Here is a 26,622-nt window from a genome sequence, read left to right on the forward strand (position 1 = left end):
CTGCAGCTTCAGCAGGGACCTGCGGAGCTTTGCGGCCGCTTCCAGCCGGCGGGAGGGCGGTCCCGCCCCACACGGCCCCGCTGCCCCGGGCCGGGCACCGCCGACCTCCGGCCCCCGCCCAGCGCTGCGGGACCGCGGCGCCCCGCCCGCCGGGACGGCTCCCGAGGCGGCCGCCATCGCCGCACCAACACGCCTTGGGCTGTGGGACCAGCCAGACACACGGCCCGCCGCGCTCCCAGCCCCCGCCAGACCGAACCCTCCGCCGCTGCCCAAGCGGGCCCTTCCTCTCTTACCGGAGCAGCAGGGAGGCTGCGCCGCGCGCGGATCCCGGAGCTCAGCCGGGCTACGATTAGCCCCGCGTCTCGCCCTTGCCTGCGGGGACAGCGGCGCTGCAGCGGGGCTGCCGTGGTGGAGCTGGGCGCGCCCGGGCCGCGGCTCCGCCGGTGCCGCCCCGCACACGCGCGGCCGGGCGGGCGCGGCTGCCGCGACGCCGCCGCGGGACGCGCCCCGCACAAAGATGGCTGCGCCGAGAGCCTCAGCCGCTCCTGTGAGCGCTGCCCCGCACAAAGATGGCTGCGCCGAGAGCCTCAGCCGCTCCTGTGAGCGCTGCCCCGCACAAAGATGGCTGCGCCGAGAGCCTCAGCCGCTCATGTGAGCGCTGCCCCGCACAAAGATGGCTGCGCCGAGAGCCTCAGCCGCCCATGTGAGCGCTGCCCCGCACAAAGATGGCAGCTCCAGGCGCGCACCCCGCCCAGCCGCCCGCAGCGGAGCTGCCCGGAGTAAAGATGGCGGGCGCGGAGTCCCGACGCCGCTGGTCTCCCTCACGTGGTAGCGGCTCCTCCCGGCCGACAGCGGCCGCTTCTCCCTCTGCCGGAAGCGGATCCCGCCGGTCTCCGGGCAGCGCCGGGGCCGGAGCAGAGAGAGCTGCCCGCGCCCCGGTGCACGGCGGGCAGGTAGGTAACTGAGTGCGGCGGCTGTAGCGACCCGGGCCGGGCCGGGGAGCGGCGCGCCCGCTTTGACCCGGGCGGCTGCGGGGAGGGGGCTGAGGGGCGCGCGGGGCACCTGGTTCTGCCCGCTGCCCCCGGTGCTGCCCGCTGGCGATGCTGGGGCTGCCCGGGCTGGAGAGGGCTCGGCCGGGCTGGGCGGAGGTGGCTTCTGCCCCAGGGCCTCCATCACCTCCCACAGTGCCCCGGTTGCGGTCCCGGAGTCGCGGTTCGGAGGCTTCGCCTTGTGTTCAGCATGAGGGAGTGAGAGAGGTGCGCCTGCCTCGGGGAGATTACGTCAGGCTATAGTGGTTGTTTTTCGTGGTGTGTCTGCAAAATAAACGAAGCGCTGAATGAGATAAACTTTTTCTGGCTGCTCACAAATCTTTTAATTCTTTCAGCTGTCATGCGTTCTTCCAGCAGTGGTGGTGTCAGAGGCAGGGTTGTTCCCGTGCGTGACTTAGAGGCTATAGCACGGGAGCGGCCGGCTGATCAAAGCAGACCGAGCCCTCCTTAGTCCTGGTTCTTGTACAGCTGCACATCTGCACACAGCAGTCGGACAAACGGGGCCTAAGCTGAACCAGCAAATTTGCTGTCTCCACATTAAGTCTTGCATCTACTCAAAAACATCAATCAAACAAGTCATGTACCTGTGATTGAAGAGATTCGAGCTTGTAGAAGAAAAACGTCTTGGGCTTCTGTTGCATAGTTATGCACCCTTTAAGAAGGATGCATCCTTCCATGCTTAGGTATCCTTTACATCCTTATAGTATGTATCATTCTTTTGACAGAGTATTCCGGAGACCATCTGTGATTGTTTTCAAGATAGTTTTGCTTAATGAGGTATGGGAGAGAAGGAGCCATGTCAGAAGAAGCTGTTACTGAGACACGATTTTCTCTGAAGACAGTAGCTTTACGGGTGTTTAATCTTCCCCTTTCCTGGTATTATTCCCTTAACCAGGTAATAAATACATTATATAAATATTTGTTACTTTTGTTATACATTTAAAAGTTTATTGCAGTGTTGTATGTGCTCGTGTGACTGTGAATTAAATTTGTACAGAATACATTGGGGTTTAGTTTGTTTATAACAGTGCACTAAAATAAGTGTGTCTCTTTTTTTTCTGCTAATAAATGCTTGGTATGTCATCATACATCTGCTTTACCTGCAGTGTCTGTATATCTCCATTTTGTAACAGTGCAGTGATTCTCAAGATGTCAAAATTCTCAAATGTTTTTTTTTTCTCATAGATATTTTTTATTTACAAGCTAAACATAACTGTCATTAAATTTTGAATAATAGTATTGAGTTCTGCTTTTCAAGCTAGGTCTTTAAAATGACTGTATTTTTTAAAATTGAATTAGACACTTATAAGCTATGTAAATATTTCACAGTACTCTGTAAGTACTTTTCTTTTACTGCATATAAAACCAGGATGAGATATTCTGTCTTAGCTGCATATGCTGATTTCCACATATTTTTCTATATATTAAATACTTCAAAACTCCCGCTGCAAGATCACTATTTTCTTTTTCATGTTGCAGCATACTCATGTCCTTTTTAAATACCACATGCAACTCCCTTATGTGCAACTATTAACTTTCCTCTTTTTAGAGGTTTTCATTTCAGTGTTAATTTATGATCATGTTTATAGGCACACACAAATTCAGAAAAATCCTTTTGCAGTTCTTTGGAACGGCAATGTTTTAACATTAAATTTTGTGATCTTAGAGATTTTAATCTCAGGTGTTTGGTTATTAACTCTTTTCTGTGAAATACAGTAGTCTTCTGTAAATTTGGTAAGTTTTGTGTTGGTGCTCTGTTCCAGGCATTTCGTTTTCCTCATGGTGTACAGTGGTAGTTGTAGAACTCAGGCAAGGCATGGTACCAGGAAGGGCAGGGTTCTGAAGCCAGAGGTACTTGACTTGTTGACTGTAAACTCAGTGCAAAGAGAAGCTTTCAGTGTTTCTTCAGATTGCACGGTGGTGATAGTCTTTAGCAACTGCACAGCAACCAGGAGTGCCAGAGTGCAGTGGTGCTCTGTGTGCTCTCTCTGCTATGAGGAATCGTGTTACACAAACACCATATGAGGCCCAAGGACTCTGGATCTGGTTTTCTCACAGCATTCTGTTCCTCAAGCAGCATAACTTTCCAAAAGTTTTTGTGAATGTGAGCTGTGGTTTCCAGTTAAATGGCACTTTTCTTCTTTGTGTATCTTGTTACTTTGCGTGTTACAAATTTTTGTTAATGGCTTTTGATACAAGTTGCTTGTGTATGTGGCTCTTATTTACTAATTTAAACACCTATAGACCTAGACTGATCTAAATCCAAAATAAAATGTAAACTTCTTTTTCAAAACTTAATATAGAGAAATATATTTAAGTACATGTTCTACTCAAATTGAAACACCACACGAATGTTGGGATTAGGATCTTGCACTCTTTCACAGTGCAAGAAGTAGTATAGTTGGGAAAGATGAGTTCCTTCTCAGTATTTTTTGCTATCAGAGATTCAATTTAAGCCCTGCATTATCCTGGCGTGAAGAAGAAATAAAAAAAGCCTGAATCTTTGTTTGAAAGTCATTTGCTTAGATCCCCATAGTCTGTGAATTTGCAATATACTTTATATTTCTTGGTGCTGCACTCTGTCCCTCAGTATATATATCTGCAATTAAATCACACTTATTTTCAGATAAAGCTTTCCCCGGGGTTAAAGAAACTTTTCACAGTAACAGCAGTGAGTGCAATATCTGTGATTTTTCTGGCCCATCACTTTAAAAGAAGACGTGGAAAGAAAAACAAGAAAGTGCCACCATGGGAACCAGCTCATCTCGTATTAGAGTGTACCAAAGCAGCTGCTTCAGAAAAAGGTGAGTCATGGAACCCCAAACTGGGGCTTTTTTTGTTGTTTCTTGGAGATGAAAAAAAGTTGTGTGAGGAGATGGATGTGCATAACTGTAGTAGTAAACCAAACTATTTTCCTTTGATCATGGAGTAGTTTGGGTTGGAAGGGACCTTTAAAGTTCATCCAGTCCTACCCCTGCATTGAGCAGGGATATCTTCAGTTAGACCAGGTTGATCATAACCCCATCCAACCTGGCCTTGAATGTTTCCAGGGATGGGGCATCCATGACTTCTCTGGGCAATCCATTCCAGTGTTTTGGCACCCTCAATGTAAAAACTTTCTTCCTTGTTATCTAATATAAATCAGCCCTCTTTTAGTTTTAAAACCATAATCCCTTATGCTATTTTAGCAGACCCTGCTGAAAAGTCTGTTCCCATCTTTCTTACAGGCCCCCTTCAAGTACTGAAAGGCCGCAGTAAGGTCTCCCTGGAGCCTTCTCCGGGCTGAACAACCCCAACTTTTAAATTTTAAATTTGTCAAATTAGAAACAAAATTACAGTATCTTATAATGAATCTGGGTTTGTTGTCAAAGGTGAAGTTTTAATCATGAACCAGGATTAAAACTCTTTATCAATAGTGTATTAACAATGGGTTTTGCCATTCTTGCATGTGTATCTCAAGATGGAGAAATTCAGATTTGGTTTTTTATAGAATAGGCGAATAATTGAGCTAAAATGCATAGTTATTGTTACAGCCATTGAATGTGTAGTTTCTCAAGTAGAACTGTAAATAAAAGAATAATTGTTGTTTGCTTCTAAACTGGATTTTATTGAAAAAAGTAAATGCAATTCTTGATAGATTTGCACAAGAAGCTATATTTTGAGTTTGCAAGAGCTTTAAAATAAATGTATCTCTTAGGTTCTAGTTGTTCCAGTAGTCGACAAAACTTGACTCTTTCTCTGAGCTCTGCCAAGGAAAAAGGATCTCAGTCCTGTATCTATGCAAATGGAGGACTTTTCAGTAAATACTCTGGTTCAGTTCAGAGCCTGACCTCGGTAAGTAAAAATGTTTTAAGGCTCTTGAATGTCTGCTAGCTTGCATTGAATATGCATCTAAAGGCTTCACTGAGCTAAGAAGTTTCTTGAATGAACTGCACAGGCAGCTAGAGGTGCTGAGAAACCACTGTATCCTTACCACAGAGTAAAACCAGTTTCTAGGCAGATGGCTTGGATGTAATGTACTCTGGCAGGAACGTGGTTTTAAGGATGCTCTCTGTAACAACGCTTCATTTTTCAAGGTTCAGAGTGCCACCTCTTGTCACAGTTGTGCTTGTGCCAATTCTAATTCCTGGGATAAAGCAGATGAAGATGACCTCAAGCTTGTCAATATTCCAGTGACTACACCTGAAAATTTGTATTTGATGGGTAAGTCATAATAAGAATATTCAGCACCTGCTTACAGTGAATGTAAGTTATTTCTTGGCTTTATGGTAAAGTGACACAAAATATTACTGTGTTCTTTCTCAGTGTCCTGTAGGGAAGTGTCTGAGTACATTTCCATAAAATAATGAAATCATACTTGATCTAAAGTTAGTTTTCTAGAATACTTTTTCTTTCACTATTTGCAATAGTAATCCTTAAAATCAAGAGCTGACACATGGGGAAAATGATTACATTTCTTTACCAAAAAATAAGGTAAATATATATTGTGTATACTGGTATAGGCTGGGAAGTGATGTTGTTTCAACTTACATCTCTGTGATAATTAAGTTTATTTTAAATACATATTTTCCCATGTCTCTAAAACGTGAATGTAGCTGAAGCTGTTCCTGCTTTGCCCTAGGGATGGAGCTGTTTGAAGAAGCACTGAGGCGCTGGGAGCAGGCGCTAACTTTTCGTAACAGGCAAGTTGAAGATGAAGCAATCTGTGGTTCCATTAAGCTGGGAGCAGGAGATGCAATTGCAGAAGAAAGTGTAGAAGTGAGTACATCCCGTCTGTAACCTACTCATGCTGCCCTGACAATTTGTTCTGTGTTATTACCTGAATCTTTGCAAATTCAATTACCAAATGACAATTGATTCCATTTCCAATTTAGTGGTATTGTATTTAAAGGAGATCTGAGTTCATTCCTTCTGACTTTTTTGGTTGGTTATTTGGAGGAGGGCATGGGAAGGGAACTAACATTATCTTTTGGCAATTGCTGATGCATCAGTGTTTGCTTCTGGACAGTATTATCAAGCTATCAAGCAGACAACTTCCCTGCACGTAATCCCTTGGGTCCTCTCTTTCTTTTATGATTATGTGAGAGGGCATCTGCTTGCGTGAGATAAATATGTCAGGGAAAAATAATTAATTTCTGCATATTCACAAAGAATGTGCTTAAACTTTGTTTTCCTCCTTTCTTATAAACTAAATGCTAGCAATATTTTGAAATAAACAGATATGTGTTACTTTCATTATTTCTAGTGCAGCAAACATCACAGTTCATTTTAAATTATTTTTAAATTTAGATTTTATTTTTTATTACTCTAAATAAAATGTGTGTGTTCTGAAAAGTGTATCTACTGTGGATGTTGAAGTTTTCATCTGACAGTGTCCCTCTGTGGTTTGTAGGAAATTAATGTGGCACCATTTGTTCTGTGAAGGCTTAATATCCTTGGATTTTACAAAGGACTCTTACAGGCTGAAAGCAAATAGAAAAGCTAATGTCTGTCTTCTTGCAGGATATCATTAGTGCTGAATTCATTCATAAGCTTGAATCTCTTCTTCAAAGAGCTTATCGTCTTCAGGAAGAGTTTGAAGCCACCCTTGGGGTCTCTGATCCTGCTGCTCTAGCAGGTGAGTGCTGCTACTTTACATCTTTTTTACTTGTAATTATGGCTCTTGAGGGGAGGACTGAAATATCCACTGAGCAAAATTATATTTATCAGTAAATCAACAACAACAAAAAATATCACGTTCTTTATATTATTATGTTGTGTTTGATGAAGTGGTTCTATTTTAGATAACAATGGATTGAAAGGAAATTGTTTTCTTTGTAACTTGTCACTATTTAAACATTTATACAGCAAGAATATATGACCCTTTTTATAGCATGGGTGTTCAGAGGTTTTGTGCATCTTCTGAACTATGAAACTTTATATGCTTTTGTCATAATTCTTTTACCAAAACTGGAAATTAAACTAGAAAGACTTAATCTGAAGCAGATATCCATTAGCAGAGGTCCTATCTCTGGTGAGTGAAATTTATCAGAGTTCTGAGTGACTAAGCTGCTACAACAGCAAATATAATGAGTACTTGCTGCCTGACATGCTGATTAGCTACAGATAGTTTTATTGAAAGAACTGGATATTAAAGATGGATGCTCTTGTACCCTTTCATAATTCAAGATGAAGCATCTGCTCTCAAATAAGTACAGAGTTTAAAGGCAGAGCACGTTCTGGGATCAGTCTGGCAGGAGCCGCGCTGCCTGGCACGAGGTGGCAGTGCTGTGCCATCCCCTCTTGGCCCTCCTCGTCCTGCATGGACCAAACACAGCCTTGACAAGGGGGAAATTAGATTTAGGTCAGAGCTGGCTTTTTGACTCATCTGCATACACCTGAAAATGTAACCTTAAAGCAAAAAAGCATTTGAATGTTTCATTTTGGTATCTGAAAGCATCAGTCGAGTTGCATTGTATATCCATTATAATTAGAAGTTTATTTATCATTTCTGTCTTCAGGCCAAATTAATAAAATGGTACTCAAAGAACTTCATGTGAATGCTCAATGTGTTTAGTTATTGTTTTGCTTGATTACCCTGGGAGTATTTACAATTAATATATCATTTTTCAGATGTGATAACTAAATTCATGTTTACCAAGAATATTCTGAGGATTTGATTCCTTTCAAATGTTCTTTATAGAAATAACTTGTGATCTCTGAGTTAATTTATTATTTAAATTTAATCTGTGCTGGCCCAGATGAGTGAAGAAAAAAGTAATGAACTGGTTTAGTGAATACTGTTTTCTGTGTTCAGGATTTGGAGCTTTTTATTATTATCTTTCTTGAATTTTTGACTTGAACAGCAAATATATTAAAGGATGCTTCACTTTTTCAGAATGTTTTAATAAAAAATCAGAAGGACAATCTCCTTTGAAGCGCTTGCGATGCCTTGAAGGGTTCACGAGTCACAAGAATAAGCCAGTCCAAGAAAATTATGAAGTCCCAGGGGTCAAAAGAAATAAAGATAATATAGCCATCTTTGCACTACTAAGAATAAGAAAAATACTCTACTGCAAAATACAAACTACGGTTCTGAACAGAAACAGAAATGGAGGGTCCTGTGCTATGTAGGAATGACTATAATTTGTAGCAAAAGAGGTAGCTGAGATGTTTTTCTGGATGATTTATACCTAAAACTTCTTAAAGAAATTAGCTAAAGAAAGCATCCTAATCTACTATTTACTGTTCACTAATCTTGGAAAATGAGAATGGAGGTTGTTTCTTTGTTTGTTTGTTAAGATTTCAAGATAAATGGGCCATTTCCCAATCATTTGAAACAATCTCCAGCATGTCCTGCCTGTGAAACAGTAACTAATTTGCAGTTCTGTTACCACAGACAAAATAATACAGTGTTTAATTAGTGCCAGTTGATACAGTTTCAAAGCAGGTAAGTTTTTGTGGACTGTAGGTTTTTGAGAGATCTGCAGTTTGGTGAATTGGTATAGCATAAATTAGGTGATAATATTTAGCTCACTGACGTGAACATTTATTTCTATTTCTGCACACTGTTAAGGGAAAGATTTACTTTTTAGGGAAGATATTTGGTCAAATGCTGTAATTTTATCAACTATATAATTGATTATAAAATAATTTGTAGAGTTGGAAGTTGATAAAATTTATAATTTAGGGCTTTTAAAGTATTAAATAAACAAAAAGCAAAGGTTAGTAATAAAGATCTGAATTATCTCTTTAAATAATAACAAAGCACATTCAATCCTGGCAGATATGGATTGTACATATAAGTGAGAGATTTTAAAAGAAAAATCATGAAGAAACACTTAAGTAAAGTTACACATCATAATCAGTGTAAGCTCTTGGCACATTGCTGCAGAAAAAAAAACTTTTCTAACCTTTGTCTGTGTGCAAAGGACAGGAGCAGCATAGAGGCAGAGATGCAGTCTTGGGTTGGTGTGCTTTTAGAATACTGTGTCCAGTTCTCTTGATCCTATTTCAGAAGATTGGAGATTCTAGACAGCTCAAAAGAAGCCATAAAATTTTTCCATGTTTTAGAAAAACAAGGTAATCTGTGGTTCATTTTGGGCATGTCAGCTTCTTATTGAAGAAAATACTGAGAGGTGACTGACTGAATAGCTGAATAGGTTCTGAATAGCTGCTTACACATGGAAAAGGTATGTGTTGTTGGGGGATTTGTAGACCTTGTTGTCAACTAGATCAAATTTCTAGTTGTTCAAGTGAAGCAAGTGAAGTTCTGAAGTAAGCTATCCTCAACACACTTCAGAGACAAGATTTTTTTTTTTTAGTGCTGTTTTTAAGGATGTTTTCATTCTTTGAGAGGAAGATAAAAACCTGGGGTTAAATGGTCAGTGTGGTCTTTCTGGCATTTAAGTATTTCCCCTTGCTACTATTTTTCCTTCTTCTGTGAGCCTTGGATGAATAAGATAAAGCCTTTGTCCTTAATAAATTCATAACTGCCCCATCCATGGAAGTGCTCAAGGTCAGGCTGGACAGGGCTTTAAGCCCCTGATCTAGTGTTGGCAGGGTTTGGAACTAGATGGTCTTTAATGTCACTTCCAACCCAAACCATTCTGTGATGACACTTACAGCTGGTTAACAATGCTTATAACCAGCTCTTGTGCTTCAGGGTTTCAACTGTTCACCAGCAACAATAATCAGAAAATATTTAGCTCTGTTTTTTTTTTTTTTCTCTTATACATAGGAAAGATAGATATGGTTTGTGGATTTTTATTCTGTTTCCTCTACCTGAAGTGCTTGTGATCAGCCACAGCTGGGGTTGAGGCTCTGACAATTGGACAGAAGCTATCAAGTGCTACATAAATGCCTGACAGGCACTTCTTGTTCTTACTTATAAGAATGGAAGGTGTTTATAATTTGATTTAAAAGGAATTCCAAATTTGTTCAGAAGGAAACTTACAGAGGTAAAAATTTTTAACAATTTCTCAATTTTGGCTTTCTCTATAAATTCTTCTATCAAACTTCTGGAGCTCCTGAAACCTCTCTCCTGCTATTTATCTACTGTTCACAGATGCTGCTCCTTCCCAAAATCTTTAAATGTTACTCTTCCCAGCATTTCCCTCTACCAAATCAAATTTAGATCTTAGCGCTGCCATTGATAAATCATACCACAGACTTGCTTTTCACTTTGTGATCCCACTTACTATTTTAGGTTGGTTGTGCATGATAAACAATTTGCCAAGCGGCAGCCTTCTGGAGGAGGCTGTGGTAACGTGTCACATGGGAGAGTCAGGAAGGAGTTACCTGGGGGCCTGCTGGAGTACAAGAGCTTAGCACTGCAGCCACTGTGTTCCTTCATGTGCTCTGTCTGAAGTGCCTCTCTTCTGCCTGCTAGGACAGCTACTTCTGATATTTCTAAATATTCAGCTTTCAGCAGTGCAGAAGACGGAGGGATAAATAAATATATTCTCCCTATGAGTAGAATACTGTTAAGAGTAATCATAATAAAAATAATTGTAAATAATAATTTTCAACTTGGCAAGCTGTTGTTGAGTTATAAATTATTAGTACCACCCTGGAAAAGACTTGCATTTTAAATAGATGAAATAATGGAATGCCATTGTGTTCACTGTTGTTGCATTCTCCACTGTACTTTCACTATTATCATATAAATCAGTAAGCTAAGATAGGATTTCTGTAGAAAAGTACTTCTGGACATGAAAATAAAAGAAATATGTAGGGCTAAACTGTGGTTGTTTTTATGCTGTGCCTCTTAGTACTGCAAACCAGCATGGAAAGCCTACAAACAGGCTTTCCTGAGCCAGCATGAGGCTGCACTCCATCAGAAAGGAGGCAGTTGGCACAAACCTGTGAAATGAAATATTCAACCTGTTATTTCTGAGTGATGAATGAACAGGTGTGTAGAGGGTTAAAAGCTTCCAGTACTTTCAGTTGTCTGGCCTTGAAGAAAGCTCTCCGTATGTTTTTTTTCCTATTTAGATCTTTCTTAGCAGGCTGAAATGTTAGTCGAGTTAACTTGGGAGGAATGCAAAGAGTTGGGAGAGAAACAATCGCTTTACTTACAAGCAGAATTTCGGGTCAGAGGGGAAAATTCTCAAATTGTAGGGTTCCTTGTCAGTGCTAATTTCCTAATACTTCATATTATTATTTTAATTTCTACTGTAAAAAGGAATGCAGGCATTCAAACTGATGGTGACTTGGGTACACTGGCCCTTAAACTTTTTGAATATTAAAATGTTTTAGTGTTAATACATTTTAATTTTTATAATACTTTTTATTGTGTATCTGTTACACAGTTTAAAACAAATTAAGTGTTTGAGCTACCACAGTAAAATCTCTCACAAAGGTCTGTGCTGTTGGATGATTTTGTTGAAAGGTTTGTCTGTTTCTTTTTTTAATTTTCTTCTCACACTCAAAGATATGTCTGGCATTTTGGAGAGAATAAACACAGCCTTTAACCTAGTCTCAAAACTGTTTGGAGAACTGATTTACATATTAGAAACCTTTTCTTCAGCAGCTCTTAAAACAAACAAAAATCTTTCCATAATCACTGAAACTGTTGAAACCTCATTTTTACATAATTTATTAACACAGACTTCTGTAATGTCTTCCTATCCATGGATTAATATCTACAGTCTGCATTTTCTTCCTGTCTCTGAATGTTATTGGAAAAGTTTTAGTTTGAATGTATTTTATTTGCCTATATACAACAAATGTTTCTAGTTATAATTCCTAGTCTCCAATGAGGAGCAGTTTGTAGTACTTCACTTAGGTGAGCTCTAGTATTACATACTATAAAATAACTTAAAGAGTCATGTAACTTTTTATGTTAGCTTGAAAACTTTTGCTTGCTTTGTTCCTTCAAGATAAGTTTACATTAAATAATTTCTTAGTTTCTTGGAGAAGGCCTAAACATTCTTCTAGTGGCTCAAACAGGATTGAAATCAAAACAAAAGAAAACAACTTTTTCTCTAAGTGTGAAAATGTATTGATCCCAGTAAATGAGGGAAAAGGAAAGAAAAGAATATCTTTAATTCTGAGGAAAAGCTCAGAGAAGTTATTCCAATCCTATTTTTTAAAAAATAATGCATATTTTGAACATAATTTTTAGCTATTGCAGTTTGTTGAAGTTCAATAACTGCTAAGACATGAGGTCTCTCATATTGCAACTTAATGCTGCAACTCCTTATTTCTGACACCCAAGAGATACTCAAAGTGCACACGATTGAATTGGATTGTATGTCTTCCCTATTCAGTAATATTTAAATCTTCCCTTTAAAGACATTTTGTCCAGTATTAATAACACTTCCTTTCTAAATGGCTGTCCATAAAATTCCTTATCACAAAGCACCTACGTACAATGCTTGCACAGAGTAAGATTGGTAGTTAGAAGTTCAATCAAATACTGAAGCAAAAATATTTTTGCAAATGTTTTGTCTGTAAAAATACTGTAATGCTTGGCTTTCTCAGTGATGCTTTTAGTTTTGGCAGCACTCTACTAAAAATGCAAAGTAGCTTTGCATAGACATGTAGTGAAGTTACTGCTGCTGGAAAATGTTGGTATTTATAGTATGTATCTTTTTGCTGCTATTTGCTAACATGCAGTGTATTTTTCCTAGAAGCTGAAATCTTTTCAACAGTGGCTCAGGAATTTCTATTTTACTCTTCGCTGACCCAACAATGGAGAAGTCAAGGTCACTTACTATGGTCACTTAGCTTGGAGGTTTTTCCAAAGCATTTCCAATAAGATGAGAAAGAATCTTTTTCTGGTTTTTGAGGACTCTTGTTGCTGTTTCCCCAACAGCTTTGCCATTAGATCCAGCAGTGCAGGCTATTTATACACCTCATTGCTTTCCCTTAAATGGCATCCCCAAGCCCTGTCTTCTTTCTGTCCACACCAAAACTCCTGTCTAAGCCCTTGTCTCTCTCACTTCTTGACTCCTGCCATGTTTTGTCTTGCCTTGTCCATTTAAAACTTGCTTGTCTGACATGGACTTAACTGTTGTTTATAAAAATCACCTCTGCTCATTTTTCTGAACAGATTATTCCTCTCTTAAGAGGTCTCTCTCCCTTGGGAACTTCTCTTCAAATGAAATACAAGCTGGTCCTCCTTTTAGCTCTAAAAGCTGCTTATAGTGGAGCCACAATCCACCAAAATGATTTTATTTCCCAGACTTTGTTCAGTTAGCTGTTCCTGTGCATCCCTGCTCAGGCCTCCTAACACAAAATGCATCTCAACTAATTCTGCTTGTTCTTTACAATATGTGGGCAGCTGCAATTGTCTCTTTCTCAATTTTTAAAAAACTATTTTAAAAGTACATATTTACCTTCTTTTTGAGTAAAGAAAAGTAATCATTTTCCCCACGTGTCGGAGCTTGAATTAATAACTGCTTGCCTGCATTTTGAAAAGTTATATAAATGTGGAAAAAGGCCTCCAAATGCAGGAAGTTGGTTTTTTTAATTTCTCCTCTCTCATGTTTTTGTGATACATTCTTAACAAGTTAGAGTTTGCAGATTCTTTGCAAACTATAGAGTGGGATAAGTGTTTATTTTTCTGGCTGGAGTACTGGCAGTGTGAGGTTATATAAACTGATGATCAGGAACATGTTTTGGTCCATAGGGCCAATTCCTCTTTTAGAACTTCTCTGAAAACAATCTCTTCTTGCATTGCAGTCTACTTCTAAGAGAGGCTTGTCTGAAATGTTTTTGGGCAAAATAAAGAAAGGTGAGCCAGAACAGGCTGGGGAGATAAAGGCAGTGATAGTTCAGAATTTTGGAAAGAAATTTTCTGACATAATCTACTCTCTTGGCTTGGTAGCTTAGTCTTGGAAGTGCAGAAATAATACTTTGAGCTTTCCAATTGCTTTGCAGGGCAATATCAAAATGGAACATTGACAGAATCATAAAATCAGCAAATACAGATCTCTGCACTATAGTTTTATTAATTCAGTAATTAGAACTAAAATAGATATGCTTCTGTCTGCAATTTATTTTCAAGGACTTAAAATGAAATTAAAACATCATGTGCATGTGCACATACCCAAAAGCTAAGAACTTTTCTTAATGAATGTGTCTATTATGTTTAAATCTTTCTGCCCCTTAGGTGGAAGACTCTGACCCATTGAGGTGGCATAAAAGATTGTGGTATATCCACACGGCACAGTCTTCAGGAATTGCTGTTAACAGGATTTGTTACCTAGCACTAGCCATGCCCCATCACTACAGCTCTGCACATTTTTTTGCCAAGCATTTAGTTTAGGCTGTGGTTTTTAATTGTTTATCCTGTAACTGGAAGGCTCAAATACCTTGTGTAAGCATTTCATTCCTAATGGCCTTTTAATGTCTTACAATTTTCTCAAACTTCTGTTTCAGCTTCAAATGTTTCAAAGTTGAAACTATATGTGGGTGTGGGAGTAAATTTATTTTTGTAGAAAGTTATAGCAAAAGTGAACAATAACAATGGAGGGAGTAAAATTTATTATTTATATGTCATTTTTCTCTCATGAATATATTTGTGCAGTTAATTGCTAAAACTCTTAGAAAAAGTAACTGGGTTTGAGATGTGTTTGATTTCCCTTTTGATAGTTCAAACTAAAGGGTGTTTTTTAAATAAACTACTGTCTTTAATTCTCTGTAAGCTATCTGGATTGTGCACATGTGCCACCTTACCTAATAATCCAGTTTTGTAGCAAAGTACTGTGGTGTAACTGATTCAGGAGCACATGTCGATCACACCAGGCTTTATTCTCTCCTGCTATTTAAAGCTGCCCTTGTTCTACATGGAGAAAAGCTGCAAGTATTTAAAGGTAAATGTATGCATGCTCCACATGGCCTGGCACTAATTAGCAGCTGCTCAAACAGATGTAGTTAAAGTTGCCATCTAGTCAATGTATTGGTTATCTGTGGTAAAACAGAGTAAGGGAAAATAAAGCAAGGCTTGAGTAATATAGAATGTACATAACTTAGGTGATTGCCGATGGTCAGGTTGCTCTAATAATTACTTGCATTACGATTCAAGTATTAATATGTTGTTACTAATGCATTTGGCAACCTTACGGTGTTATTAATTTTGGTTTTTAGTTTAAGTTTGATAATTGGTCTTATTTAGTAAACTAAAGATTCAGAGGAACTCTTCAGAAGTACAACTTTATAAGGATTCTTATCTCATTCTTTCCCATTGTTGAGGACAAGTGGAATACAAGTAGGCCCCAGTCAGTGGAGCACTTAAGATATTCTTTAAGTCTTATTGCTTGAAGTTAAGCATATGTCTTAGTAATTTAAGTTCTTAAACTGTATCTGTGTGCAGCTGGGTTTGCAGAAGCCAGTCACATTCCTGAGCAGTGTCACTGGAGTCTGCAGCGTTCTGTAAAATAGTTCTGCCCTGAAATTGAAGGGAAGGCTGAGATTATTAGGCTGTTCTTACAGAGTTTGTCTGTGTCAAACATGCTCTATTCTGAATACAGAGTCTAAGTGTGAGCCCAAAACACACAGGTATGTCTGCATTTTCTGATGTTCATTTCACTGACGATCACCAGCTGTATAGCTGGTTCTGTCTTTGATAATTCAGGGGGATGAGAAGGTATCAGATTTTTCTGATACTGTCTTCATACGTGTAAGTGGAATTATCAACTGCTGGACAGCATATGTTTCTTTTAATGGAAGAGCAAATGAATGTGTGGGTTCCTTTTGTCAGGCTGTCTTTCTTGCTTTGAAATGTCAACATCTCTATGGTATGATGTACTGGCTAAAGAAAAAGCTTCCCAGAAATTTTAGTTTGACAAGATCATCTTGGATGGTCCCATGCTCTTATGCTGTGTCCAGCAAAGTAGTTTTTATGCCAGAATACTAAAATGTTTGCTCGTTTGGGTTTCATGTAACAAGTTAAGAAGCTGGTTTGGAAAAAAACACATTTTAGAAACACAACAAGTTTCAGGAGCTGAGCAACAGTTGCTGGTTATTGTCCCTTTTCATCACTATGTGTGGTAATATCTCTCTTTGAAGAAGTGCATGGTGGGAAAGCCAAGAAGGGGGCAGTGAATTGCCTTGGAAAAAGTGGATACTGGGATACTCTTGGTAATGCACTGGTATAAACATCCTGCTTTTAAGTACCCACTGACTCGCAGGTGTGGAAGAACTGAGACCAAAGGGAGAAATTAACTTACTTTTGAGACTCCTCTGTCAGTCTGGTGAGAAGACCTTTCGACCTAACCTGCTTATGGAGGCCTCTGGCATAGGAAGGGTACTGAAGGTACTGATTTCTAGATGTGGATGCCTGAAAGTTAACCTTGTACTTCTTTCTTTTCTAAATATGACATTGCATCTTGAATCTGCTCTGCATCCCCATGAGTTAATGTGCTGTCACACTGAATGGGGTTGAACAGACCGTTCCATTGTCTCTAGAAGATGGCTGTACAAAAATAGCAGTAGGTTGCACTTGGTTTTGAGATGTGAAGAGTTGAGAAAAGGCAGTGACGTTTAAATCTGATGACTAAGGTGTCTGGCAGGCTCCACAGGGCTGTGCTGTAAAGCCTGGGGCTTCAAAGTCTCAGCTTTGAAGTAAGCAGCGCTGGAATTCAACCTGGTCTTTGCTGTGGACAACAGAGATGTGATGCTTTCTGACCTACAGGAGAATGGAGTACCCCTGTGAAGAGGAGTGACAGCTTTGTGCTGCACATCCATCCAAACAGACTCTGTCTGGATTAGACAACTGAGCAAACTTCGCTTGGTTGCCAAGTCTTTTCTCTCAAATCAAATACAAGTACAGAAACTGTTACCTGAACTATTGGACTTGAAAACAGTAGAGAGTGCTCAGAAGGAAGACTTTTCTATAAAGGATAGGGATTTAAACCTTAAAATCAGGAAAGATCCACTGATATTTAGGTTCAGGGTAAAGAAGTTGTGAAAACCTGTAACCCTGTATAAGTGTAGAGCCATGTAATGTGCAGTTATGAATCAATGTTTACATTTTCAGTGAAATGAAAGACTATGTGATAGGGACAGACCTCCTAGTGACATGTAGTTTACAAAAGATAAATGTCTCAAATCTACTTCAGGATCACATGTCTGTAAAGCAGAGAGTCAGAGAGGTGAAACAGAGAGGTGAACACATGCATACATCTATTTTGTGTTACAAAGCTGATTTCTCAGCTGTGAGCACACATGATGTGTTAATTCAGGGTATAAAACGCATATCAGATGCTGCTTTGTTTTCTTAAATTTCAGATTTTAGCAACATAGCACCACATGTGTTTACTCTGCCTCTTCCTTGAGATCGTAGAGTTTCTCATGATGAGGTCTTTCTATTTTGAAATGTTGGTTTTACAATAAATCCTGCTATGATGATTCAGACGTAGCTTTCACAGGTCATATTCTCTGTAATAAAATTATATTTTTAGCCTTTGGTATTTTCTTTGCTTAAAAAAATAACAGCTATCAGAAAGTATTCCAACTCTGTTATCAAATTTATGGAAGAATTCTGTAGCAGATTTAAATCTTGAAAGAATCTTTTAATTTATCACCATTCCAGAATATCAAATTTATGTAGTATTGCCTAATAGTTTTCTGTAATTTGATGTACCTGTGTGCATGGATTATGGGAAACAAATTGAACTTACATTCCTTTCTCAGGTACACTTGATTTTTACATGGAGAGACTAAAAAGATTACTCATGTAATTTTGTGCTGTTTATTTAGCTTTGCAAGATGAGAGCAATAGGATATAAGAGCAGTAGTCATGTTGTTTTGTTTTATTCACCATTAAATGTGGTATTCAGCAGATAATATAACTTTATGGACAAAGACAGCATCTTGAATATCTGAAAATAGTCAAACTATTATCAACATCACAGAAGTTGTTGCTATTCTTTCCAAAGTACCTGGAAAATCTCTTGATGATTATGAGAATATTTTAGGCAAATTGCATCTTTTTCCAGATGACAAGTATTGCAAATCAGTACATCACAGTTTTCAGGTGGATTTTATTGCTTATGTGTGTAAACGGAATGGATTGTACTAGTAAATTTTTATAAGCATTTTCTACTTATGAAGAATATATTACTGTCATCGATAAACATGCTTTTAATTCAGCTTCTAGTCAGCTGTACTACTTTTGTCTTAAGAATAACATCAAAGTAATACAGAACACAGTGACTGATCAACATCTTGGGTTTTACATAATGATAATTAGGTGAGAACCCAGTGCCTTGGAAAATGAACCTTTTTATACCTGTATGAGTGTGTTTTAAGTAGAAGGCTTTTATGTGAACCCTGAATATTATAGTTGTACTTTGAAACAATTTTGAAAGCTCTGTTGAGTCAACTTTTTCCAAGGAAGTAAGATTTGGCTGTCTATTCACACATAAGCAGAAGATTATTCCCTGCATGAAAACTATTGAGGTTTCTGTTAAGGATGTAATTTGAACACTCAGCAGTAAGCTCAGCCACAGCTTACCTTGACAAAGGTCTGTGAGTGCTAGGAGGAAGGTGAAATTGCAGGCACTGATTATCTGATGCTGTCCTGTGCTCCGTTTTCCCCAGTTCTTCCCCACTAGACAGCTTTGGTTGCTGAGTTCCTGGTCTCACAATGGTGAGAGTTAGAGTTAGTTAGAGTTAGTTAGCCGAGGGCACTGCTGGAGGTGTGAGCCCCCACTGAGAGCCAGGCTGGAGTATCTTCTGTGGGTTGGTGGGCGTGGAAGGACTGTTGCTTTGTTTCCTAAAGGAATCTGTCACTTCAGTTTGCATCAGAGCAGTTGCAACAAAGAGCCATGAGACATGTTGAACTTGTGATACATGCTGATGTACTGGTAGAGTACAATATTTGGGGAGATATTTTTAAAGCATCCTGACCTGAAATACATTTTCATGCTGAAGTCAGTAACAGCTTTGGTTTCATGCGGTTAGATGAGGTGCCTCCAGCTCCCCGGATATTCGTGTTACTGGAGAATGTAAACACATAATGCAACAGTAGATCCACAGTATGGGTACCCTGCTTCATTCTTGCCTTGTTTTTAACCCGTGGCTGTATGACCCAGTCATCAAAAGGGAGCACCTGAAGGCTGGGATTGTTTTCTTTTTATAAATACGAGATGATGTAAAATTCACTGTTTTCTGGGTGCATCTTGTAAGACTTCATGTAATGCTTTAGCAGCTACTTGGTAGAAGTGATGAGCAGCACTGTCAGAATTATGACTATTTATAAATGTAAATAAAGCTGCTTTTGGATGTTTCAGCAAGGGCTGACAAACCACTGTGCCACTTGTGACTAGCTGTGTGACTGGCACATTCTCATGGAACTGAACTGTATTGATTCATGCTGCTGTGCTGTCTGAACTGGATTATTGTAATTCCTTTCACTGCACAGGAAGCCACACATCGAAGGGATCTGAGCACACAACGTGGGCTGGCAGAAAACTGGGCCCCTGCTGCTCTGAGGGTACCATGACTTTTCATAAGTGGATTCCGTTGCAAGGTTTTTTCCTCTTCTGAGTCTATAAAGTTTCTCCTTTCTCATTCTGCTTTCCTGCTTGTGATGTTTTAACTGCATTGATTTTCCACTGAAGTGGGAGGGCTGGGCAGAATAGGGAACCATGACTTTAATGGTGGTACTTGGAACTAAAATCTGTAACTCTCAGAGAGTTCTTTACTAGTGGGTAAGTGCTTTCCTTTTTTAAATGTGTCAGCTAAGTGCCAAACTCACTTGTGAACTCCTGCCATGTTTCATTCAGGGTTGGCAGGAAGATAACATGGAAACGGTTTTCAGAGTTTTAAAACATTATGTGAAGGTGAATGCTTCCCAGTTGAATACTAAAAAGTTAATTTCTGTGCAGTTATGAAGGTCAAATTTTGCTCTGAGAGTTTAGGAGGTTAGCTTTGAGCTCTCTCTTACTGTGAAAACCTACTGGAACAAAGAAAAATAATTATTCTGGATTAGTACTTTGTAAATAGATGTGAAAATACCTTGGTTCTGGTTCTTTTTTTTTTTTAATCTTGTTTATTTTTAAATAGATAGTTGTTTGCAAAACCTTATAAAGCCAGGAGTAATTTCACAAGCTTTAGCAATCCTCCTCCATATTGTTCCATTTTTTAATACCTTAATCTAATTTAAGGACCACATATACATTTTTAGGCACGACAATCAAGAGCCATGATCGTAACATCTGAAGCTCTACTTCATCCTCTTTACAAATATAAATGAACCCAAAATAACTCCTTGGCTCCACAAATAAGTAAAGTATATTTGAGGCTCATATACTTGCTAGTATTCCCCTCCTGAAGTTACTAGAATCCATAAGAACTAGGGATGAGTGTGTGAACAGTTGCAGGCATGGGTGGCTGGGTTCCTCTTGCAGCTGTTCATTCCAGGAGTCTCTTTGTGCCGCTGTCTCTTTTTTTTCGTGTTCTTGTGTCTAAGAATGTTCTGCTGGTACTTGCATGGTATGTACTCCAGCTGTAACTTAATTTTCACCCTAGTGAAATTCCATGGTGAATTTTCATAGTAGTGTGCTCTCTTCACAGTGTGGGTATTGATAAGCACCTGCTTGGCTAAGGATGTTTTGGGGATTAGGGTGGTGGTAGCCTGAAAGTCAGAAATAGCTGACAAGGCTGTTTGGTTTTCTTTAGGGAAGCCATGCTTTGTGTGCACATATCATTTGCCAAAGGTATTATTTCACTCAGCATTTCCAACCTTATTTTTAATCTTTTTCTTCCTTATAAAATGCAAATTTTATGTCTTTTTCTGTAGTGGTGAGAATTTGAGTGAAAAAATATGGACTATTCCATATTCAACTAATTAACATGTTAAAAGTGAGTTTTAGGTGATAGTTTTAGGCCATATTAGAAAACTAGGAAGTATGAACTTTTCAACAAAGATGGATTAAGTCAAAATTTTATTAACTCTAGAGCTTCATGTAGTCTATAGCAGGCTGAATGCAAGATCTGTGAAAGAACCCCTGATTCTGTGTTGTTCTGGGCTGTGATTCCTTCATTTACACCAATTATTTTTTTAATGTATGTGGAATACATTTTCGTTGAACAGTATTCATATGAAGAGGGGTGAAGTCGTGACTGCAATTTGCCTGACTTGATCTAGTAAAATCTTTGTCCAAACTCTGAATAATTTTTTCCTTCGGTGAATATTCCCAAAGACAGATATTTGTTCTATGCAGTTTTTAAGCTGTCATTCCAAGTCTGTAACTAATAAAACCATAACAACCACCAAAGTAATAGTTAAGTAACGTGGCTTTGTAGCATTTCAAGTGATGAGTAAACCATCCCAGTGAATTGGCATTTGGCCACTCCGCTGTGTAATGGAGTTTTTAGTGAAGTATTGCCTTAGCAACAAGTCTGGGTGACTTTGGGTAGCTGGTTGCTGCTGACTCTTGGATATAAAACAGACTTTTAGGAACTCATGTGTAATGTCTGAAGGTAAAGTAACTCAAAATAAATGCAACTGCTCTACTGGGAATGTAGGATGGGTCACATCAAGCCAAAGTCTGACTTACTGACTTACGAATTTAATCCTTCTGTGAAAGTGTTTCTATATGGTGAAAACGAAACCATCCCCAAAGTGCAACAGTTGAAATCTGAGAATAAAGTAAAGCACAACTGAGAGAAACTGTATTGCAGATGATTTTAAGAAAAAATATCAGGAATTTTAAAGGCTTTAAGAATTCTTGTACTGTAGGAAATACTTCTGGATGTGTTATTTCAATGAAGAAGCTTTTTGAGGAAAGAGGATGCAGTGAAGATTAAAAGCTTCACTTGCTCTCGGGAAGAACCAGCAAGTGAAAAAAGGCATGAAAAGTAGAAAGTGAAACAAATTCAAGTGAAACCAAAATGTGGTGGTGTTTTATTTATTAATGGACTTTTATTTAGAAAAATAAAAGTAGTGGCTAGGACATGGAGCAGTTTGTTACATAGCACAGCCAAGTCAAAAACTTAACTGAGGACCTAGATCAATATAGCAAAGTAATATCATAAGATAGAGAGATCATCAGAAGTCTATAAAAGAAAGGCCAAAACCTTGGGCAAGTCTTTTTTTCTTCTTTCAGTTCATTGTGGATGATATTTGAAAATCCACTTTAAAGGCAGAAAAACACAGTCACATTTATATATGTTAGTGGGTCATAAAAGAATTTACTCTTACAATAGTATAATGTTGTGTCTTCCAAATGAAATACTGTGTTAAAGTAGACATGAAACACATTTTCAAGACTTAAATGGAATTTTCTGATAGTCTAATGAACTTTTTTTTTTAATTTTAAAGATAAAAACACAGACATTACTGTGAAGGATAATGCGGATGATTTCTGCCTTCGAGATACATTAAGCATTGCATCCACGGATTCCTTTGTTTCCACAGCTGAGGTAAGACTCTTAAAGATTGCTTTTCTAAAGATTTATCTATTTGAACAGTGAACAGAGGAATCCTTATATATTGCTAATCATTGTAAGCAAAAATATATTTCTGTTATGGGGGGGAAAAGAGCTTTTCCAGACTTCATTGACCCAGTTGTTTTGGGTTTATTTTTGTGTACTGGCATAATGCATCCCCTGCTCCTCCTAAATAGAAGCTGCTTTTGAAAAATAGATCACATTTTCATGAGTGAAGAAGCAGTCAGTTGAGGCTGTAGTAGTTCCTTTCATGATTTATATTTTTCTATTATTTTTTCCTATTGCTTTACCGTGCTATAAAGATGTATGAAGAAGGCTTTGTATTGTTTAGACCTGGAGGGGTTTTTTGAGAGGAAACATATAAGAAATGGACAGCTACCTGATTTTTAGCATGTTCCACGCACAATATGAAGGCACCAGGTTGAACTGTTGCTCTGTTGTTGCGCTGTGGTGAAATGACTTAGCAGGAACCAGAGGTCTGAGACTGCTCTGGAGCCCTGGGCCGAGCTGGTGGGGAAGTTTGTCTGGCTGTGTGGGTGTGCAGGGACCCCACAGCTCCTGCAGCCACCATGGGAAGGGACCTCAGGCCAGCAGTGACAGTCCCTGGAGGTGCAGTGGGACTGCCAGGGAGCCTCCTGACTGGCCACACTGGGAAGCTTCCTTGGCAACGTAATGTACTTGATCTGACTTGCTCTAATCCTCTGGGATAAGAGCGCAAAGGACACGTAACAATCTCTGGGTAACAGCCTATTAGCTGGAGTCTGCTACAGCTCCCTTGAAGTATTTGAAAGAGACTCATGAGCAGTGACACACTTACTTGAATGAGGAATATCTCCTTCTGTAGTCTCTGGGGAGCTGCAGTGATCTTGAATAGCACTCTTCTCCAAAAAAACAGGAGAGGCAGTTGGCCTCAAAAGATCCATTTTGTGATAGATATTGCTCTCATACACACACTACAACTAAGCTACTGAAGTCAGTTGCAAAAAGAGAGAATTGCACACACATTCTTTGCAACTGTCTATTGTAGGGTTTGTTTTTTCCATAACACAGTTACTTTGATTTAGTAATTCACATTAAATTGTGATTTCCTTGATTTAGTAACTGACATTAAGTTGTGGTGCCTAGCATCCATTCCTAACGAGGATTGTATCCATAGAGACTGGTTATTCTTTGCTGTAATTTGGACAAGACCACAATTTAAGCTTGCTTCAACTATACCAGCTTACCAGCTCATGAGACGAGCAGTAAACCATTATAGTTTGTACATTTTGTATCTGGTTTGTTTTTTGGGCTTTTTTTCCCATGAACTTTCATAAGGCTTTTGCAAGTGTGTGAAGATGGGAACAACCCCTTATGCTCATTTGTGCTTGTTTGCCTTTAAAGAAAGGTAAAACCAACCAATCAGCCTAGCAAACAGAAACCCCAGGATGTATCAGTGGAATCATCATCCTCTCCTGAAGCTATATTGTCCCAGTATCTGCAAAAAAACATTGGAATCAAACTTGGACATGTAATTGTCTTTAAGTATCCTGAAAATATTCTCCACATTTTGATACATCAAAGCCACTTCTGTCAACTTGTTCTTCCAGGACAAAGTTATGAAGATTTTCTCTTCCTTTCCAGCTGTTCTAGCCTTTGCCAATAGAACAAATTCTCTTTTCTCAGATTTTATTGAAGAATCTAGTGAAATTCTTAGGTCACAGAAGTCCTGAAGATTAACAGAACATGAACAACGTGCAGTTTGGTGTTCGAGCCAGAGCACCATCAATGTTCTGGGTTAAGTAGGAGCCACTAGGCCTAAACTACAGGGTCAGTTAGCTCTGGAGTTGTAGCTACAGGCATTATTGTGTGGTGCAGGGAAAAGAAAGCTGTGAATTGGTGTTCTCACACAAAACCACTGTTAGCTTGATTTAATATTTTGTCCTTCCTCAGGAGGGTGTGTGGCAGGGAAATGCTTCACATTATGGCAATGAGAAGGAGCAGTAACCACTTGCCAGTGTATTCAGCTGTTAGTAGAGAACAGTAATAGCTTTGATTTAACAGGATTACAATTGACATACCAGATTCTTTTATTCTAGACATGATCATAAGTATCTTCCTTTTGGTTATCTACTTCTTAAATTTTTCTTTTTTTTCTTGCACTAGGGAAACAGTGGAATGTTTTAATTTAGGTTAAGAGGTCTGAGGCTTTTCCAGCTTCGGATTTGTCTCACCTAAGGGCCAAATAAGGCAGTTCCTTCATCATAAGCTCCCTGATTGCAGTTACAGTATTAGTAACTGTCCTAAACTTCGTGTCATGATAGAATGTTTAGCAACATTTTTAAATCTGAAATCCGTGTGTGTTTATACTGCTCTGTGATTATTCCCTACTGGAATTAATATTTTCACCTTCCAGGAAATTAGAACATGGCACCATTTTTTTGTGGCCTCATCACACTGCAAGCTGTGTGTTGACAGTTCCTTGGCTTCCTTCTACACTGTATCCTGTCCCAAGGAGCAGGACTAAGTAGTCTGTGTGACTCTGATTTTGGAGACTGGAAACTGTGTTCATGTTTCAGTGCTGACACACAGTCAAGTCCAATTTAGCTCCCTGCCCGCAGGAGAGAGAACATTCATAAAACAAGACACAGATAGATGCTTGAATGGAAATTGATAGGGATACTGCTTAGGAGGCAACAGGAATGCCATGTTGTGTTATATTAGAACAAAATATAGGAAAGAGCTGTACAAAACTGGGACAGTTTGGCAGGGTTTGCATCACGTGCCCTTTTGACGAGCTCTACAGGATCGCAGGAGGGTGAGCCAAAACTTCATCTGGCTATGGCTGGTGATCAAGAGGGTGCTGAGGATTACTCATTTGATGACTTCTCATTTAGAGTTGTGCCTATCTGGCACCTACAATATACACAGGTGCCTGAGTCCTTATAAAGACAATTTAGACAGAGTTGCCATCCCCATGACCCAACAGGCTTCTATTCTTAAAGACACTTAGGCTCTAGAAGCGTGGCAGAAGGGATGGTAAACACGACTATTTGCCCTAATTAAGTTTTAATACTACTACTGTGATAAATACTGGTATTTTCTTCCCCATTTGAGCCTGGCTGCCTTCAGCTTGTGTTGATGAGGGTTAGTATGCTTTTCATAGTCTTGCTTTCACATCTACTGTGATCAAAATAGCTGCCACCTTTGGCAACAATGCAGCAGTGAGTGTGCCAGATAACGGCCTCTGCCCTCTCTTTCCTGGCTTCTTTTCCATCTTCCTAACAGAACCTCTTTCCTGCTCTCCCTGACAGTGAGCTTTGTTACTGCTTCTTCATTGTCAGTGCACATGCATTTATCATGTCTTATTTTTATGTTTTGACTAGTACTGAATCTGTAGGTCTATTACCAAATAAACTTCGCTTTCCTTGTTAAAATGTTAACTTAGTCCAAAGCCTGGGAGATTTTTTAGATTTATGAATAAAATCTTTAATGCTTTTTATCAGTAACAGCCTTCCTGTTTTCTTCCAGACCTTAGGTGGAACACACCACTTCATCATTTCAATTTATTAAAATGCCATCTCAGACATTTTAGTTACTAATCACCATCATATCTTCCAACTCCCCAAACATGTTTCACTTTCATCCTGCAGCCACTTACTTTTTTTAAGGAAATCTTTTCTCTGAATGTCTTTATATTTTAAAGAGATCATCATCAGCTTTTTTAATACAGGGTAAACATAATTTCCCAGAATGTAAGGAATGCTGAATGTGCCAGTTAAATAACCTCTCTATTAGGGGAAGCAAGCAAGAATTCCTGAAAGGTCTAGCATTGTTTGTTTTTGTTACATTCATGTGTAGGTGGTTATTTTGGTAATCAACAAGGTCTTGATGCACAGCTGAGAATTTTTTCTATTTATTAAGAAACAACTTGTGCATGGCAAATAAGAGTACCGAGCCTGTTCCTTAAACAAAGCAGTCAGAGTATCTCAGACCTAAAAACGATTGCGAGTGGCAAAGGTTTGATGCTTTAGAGCAATGATTTCAGCATCTCTTTACTGCAAATAGAGCCCTGAAGCTGAAGTGTCCAGAGAACGCTGATTAGCATCTGAACAATATCCATGTTGTAATCTTCAGAGGCTGCTCTGCAGCACGGCAGGCCTAATTAGACACAAGTTAGAACTACAAGCTTTGGAGTTTTGAAGAT

General features: G+C 39.2%; 2 protein-coding genes across 4 annotated transcripts in view; one reads left to right on the forward strand and one right to left on the reverse strand.

The window, feature by feature from the left end:
• The window catches only part of USP33 (ubiquitin specific peptidase 33), a 37,912-nt gene extending 37,482 nt beyond the window's left edge, over positions 1 to 430 (reverse strand). For 2 of the 3 annotated variants that reach the window (XM_053950415.1, XM_053950412.1), the window contains exon 1: positions 294 to 429. The gene's annotated coding sequence lies outside the window, so the exon portion shown is untranslated. Of the gene's footprint in view, positions 1 to 293 lie in introns of all 3 variants that reach the window. The other variant, XM_053950414.1, reaches the window with a different exon arrangement.
• Positions 431 to 865: 435 nt separating this feature from the next.
• Positions 866 to 26,622, forward strand: part of MIGA1 (mitoguardin 1) — a 33,095-nt gene continuing 7,338 nt past the window's right edge. Inside the window, exons 1-8 of the mRNA XM_053950028.1 lie at positions 866 to 953; positions 1,775 to 1,944; positions 3,676 to 3,853; positions 4,747 to 4,883; positions 5,126 to 5,252; positions 5,671 to 5,807; positions 6,552 to 6,666; positions 22,309 to 22,409. Of these exons, the coding sequence (XP_053806003.1) occupies positions 1,822 to 1,944; positions 3,676 to 3,853; positions 4,747 to 4,883; positions 5,126 to 5,252; positions 5,671 to 5,807; positions 6,552 to 6,666; positions 22,309 to 22,409 (918 nt within the window). The 5' untranslated portion in view covers positions 866 to 953; positions 1,775 to 1,821. The remainder of the gene's footprint in view (positions 954 to 1,774; positions 1,945 to 3,675; positions 3,854 to 4,746; positions 4,884 to 5,125; positions 5,253 to 5,670; positions 5,808 to 6,551; positions 6,667 to 22,308; positions 22,410 to 26,622) is intronic.

The sequence above is a fragment of the Vidua chalybeata genome, chromosome 9 (assembly GCF_026979565.1).
Source record: "Vidua chalybeata isolate OUT-0048 chromosome 9, bVidCha1 merged haplotype, whole genome shotgun sequence".
NCBI lineage: Eukaryota > Metazoa > Chordata > Aves > Passeriformes > Viduidae > Vidua > Vidua chalybeata.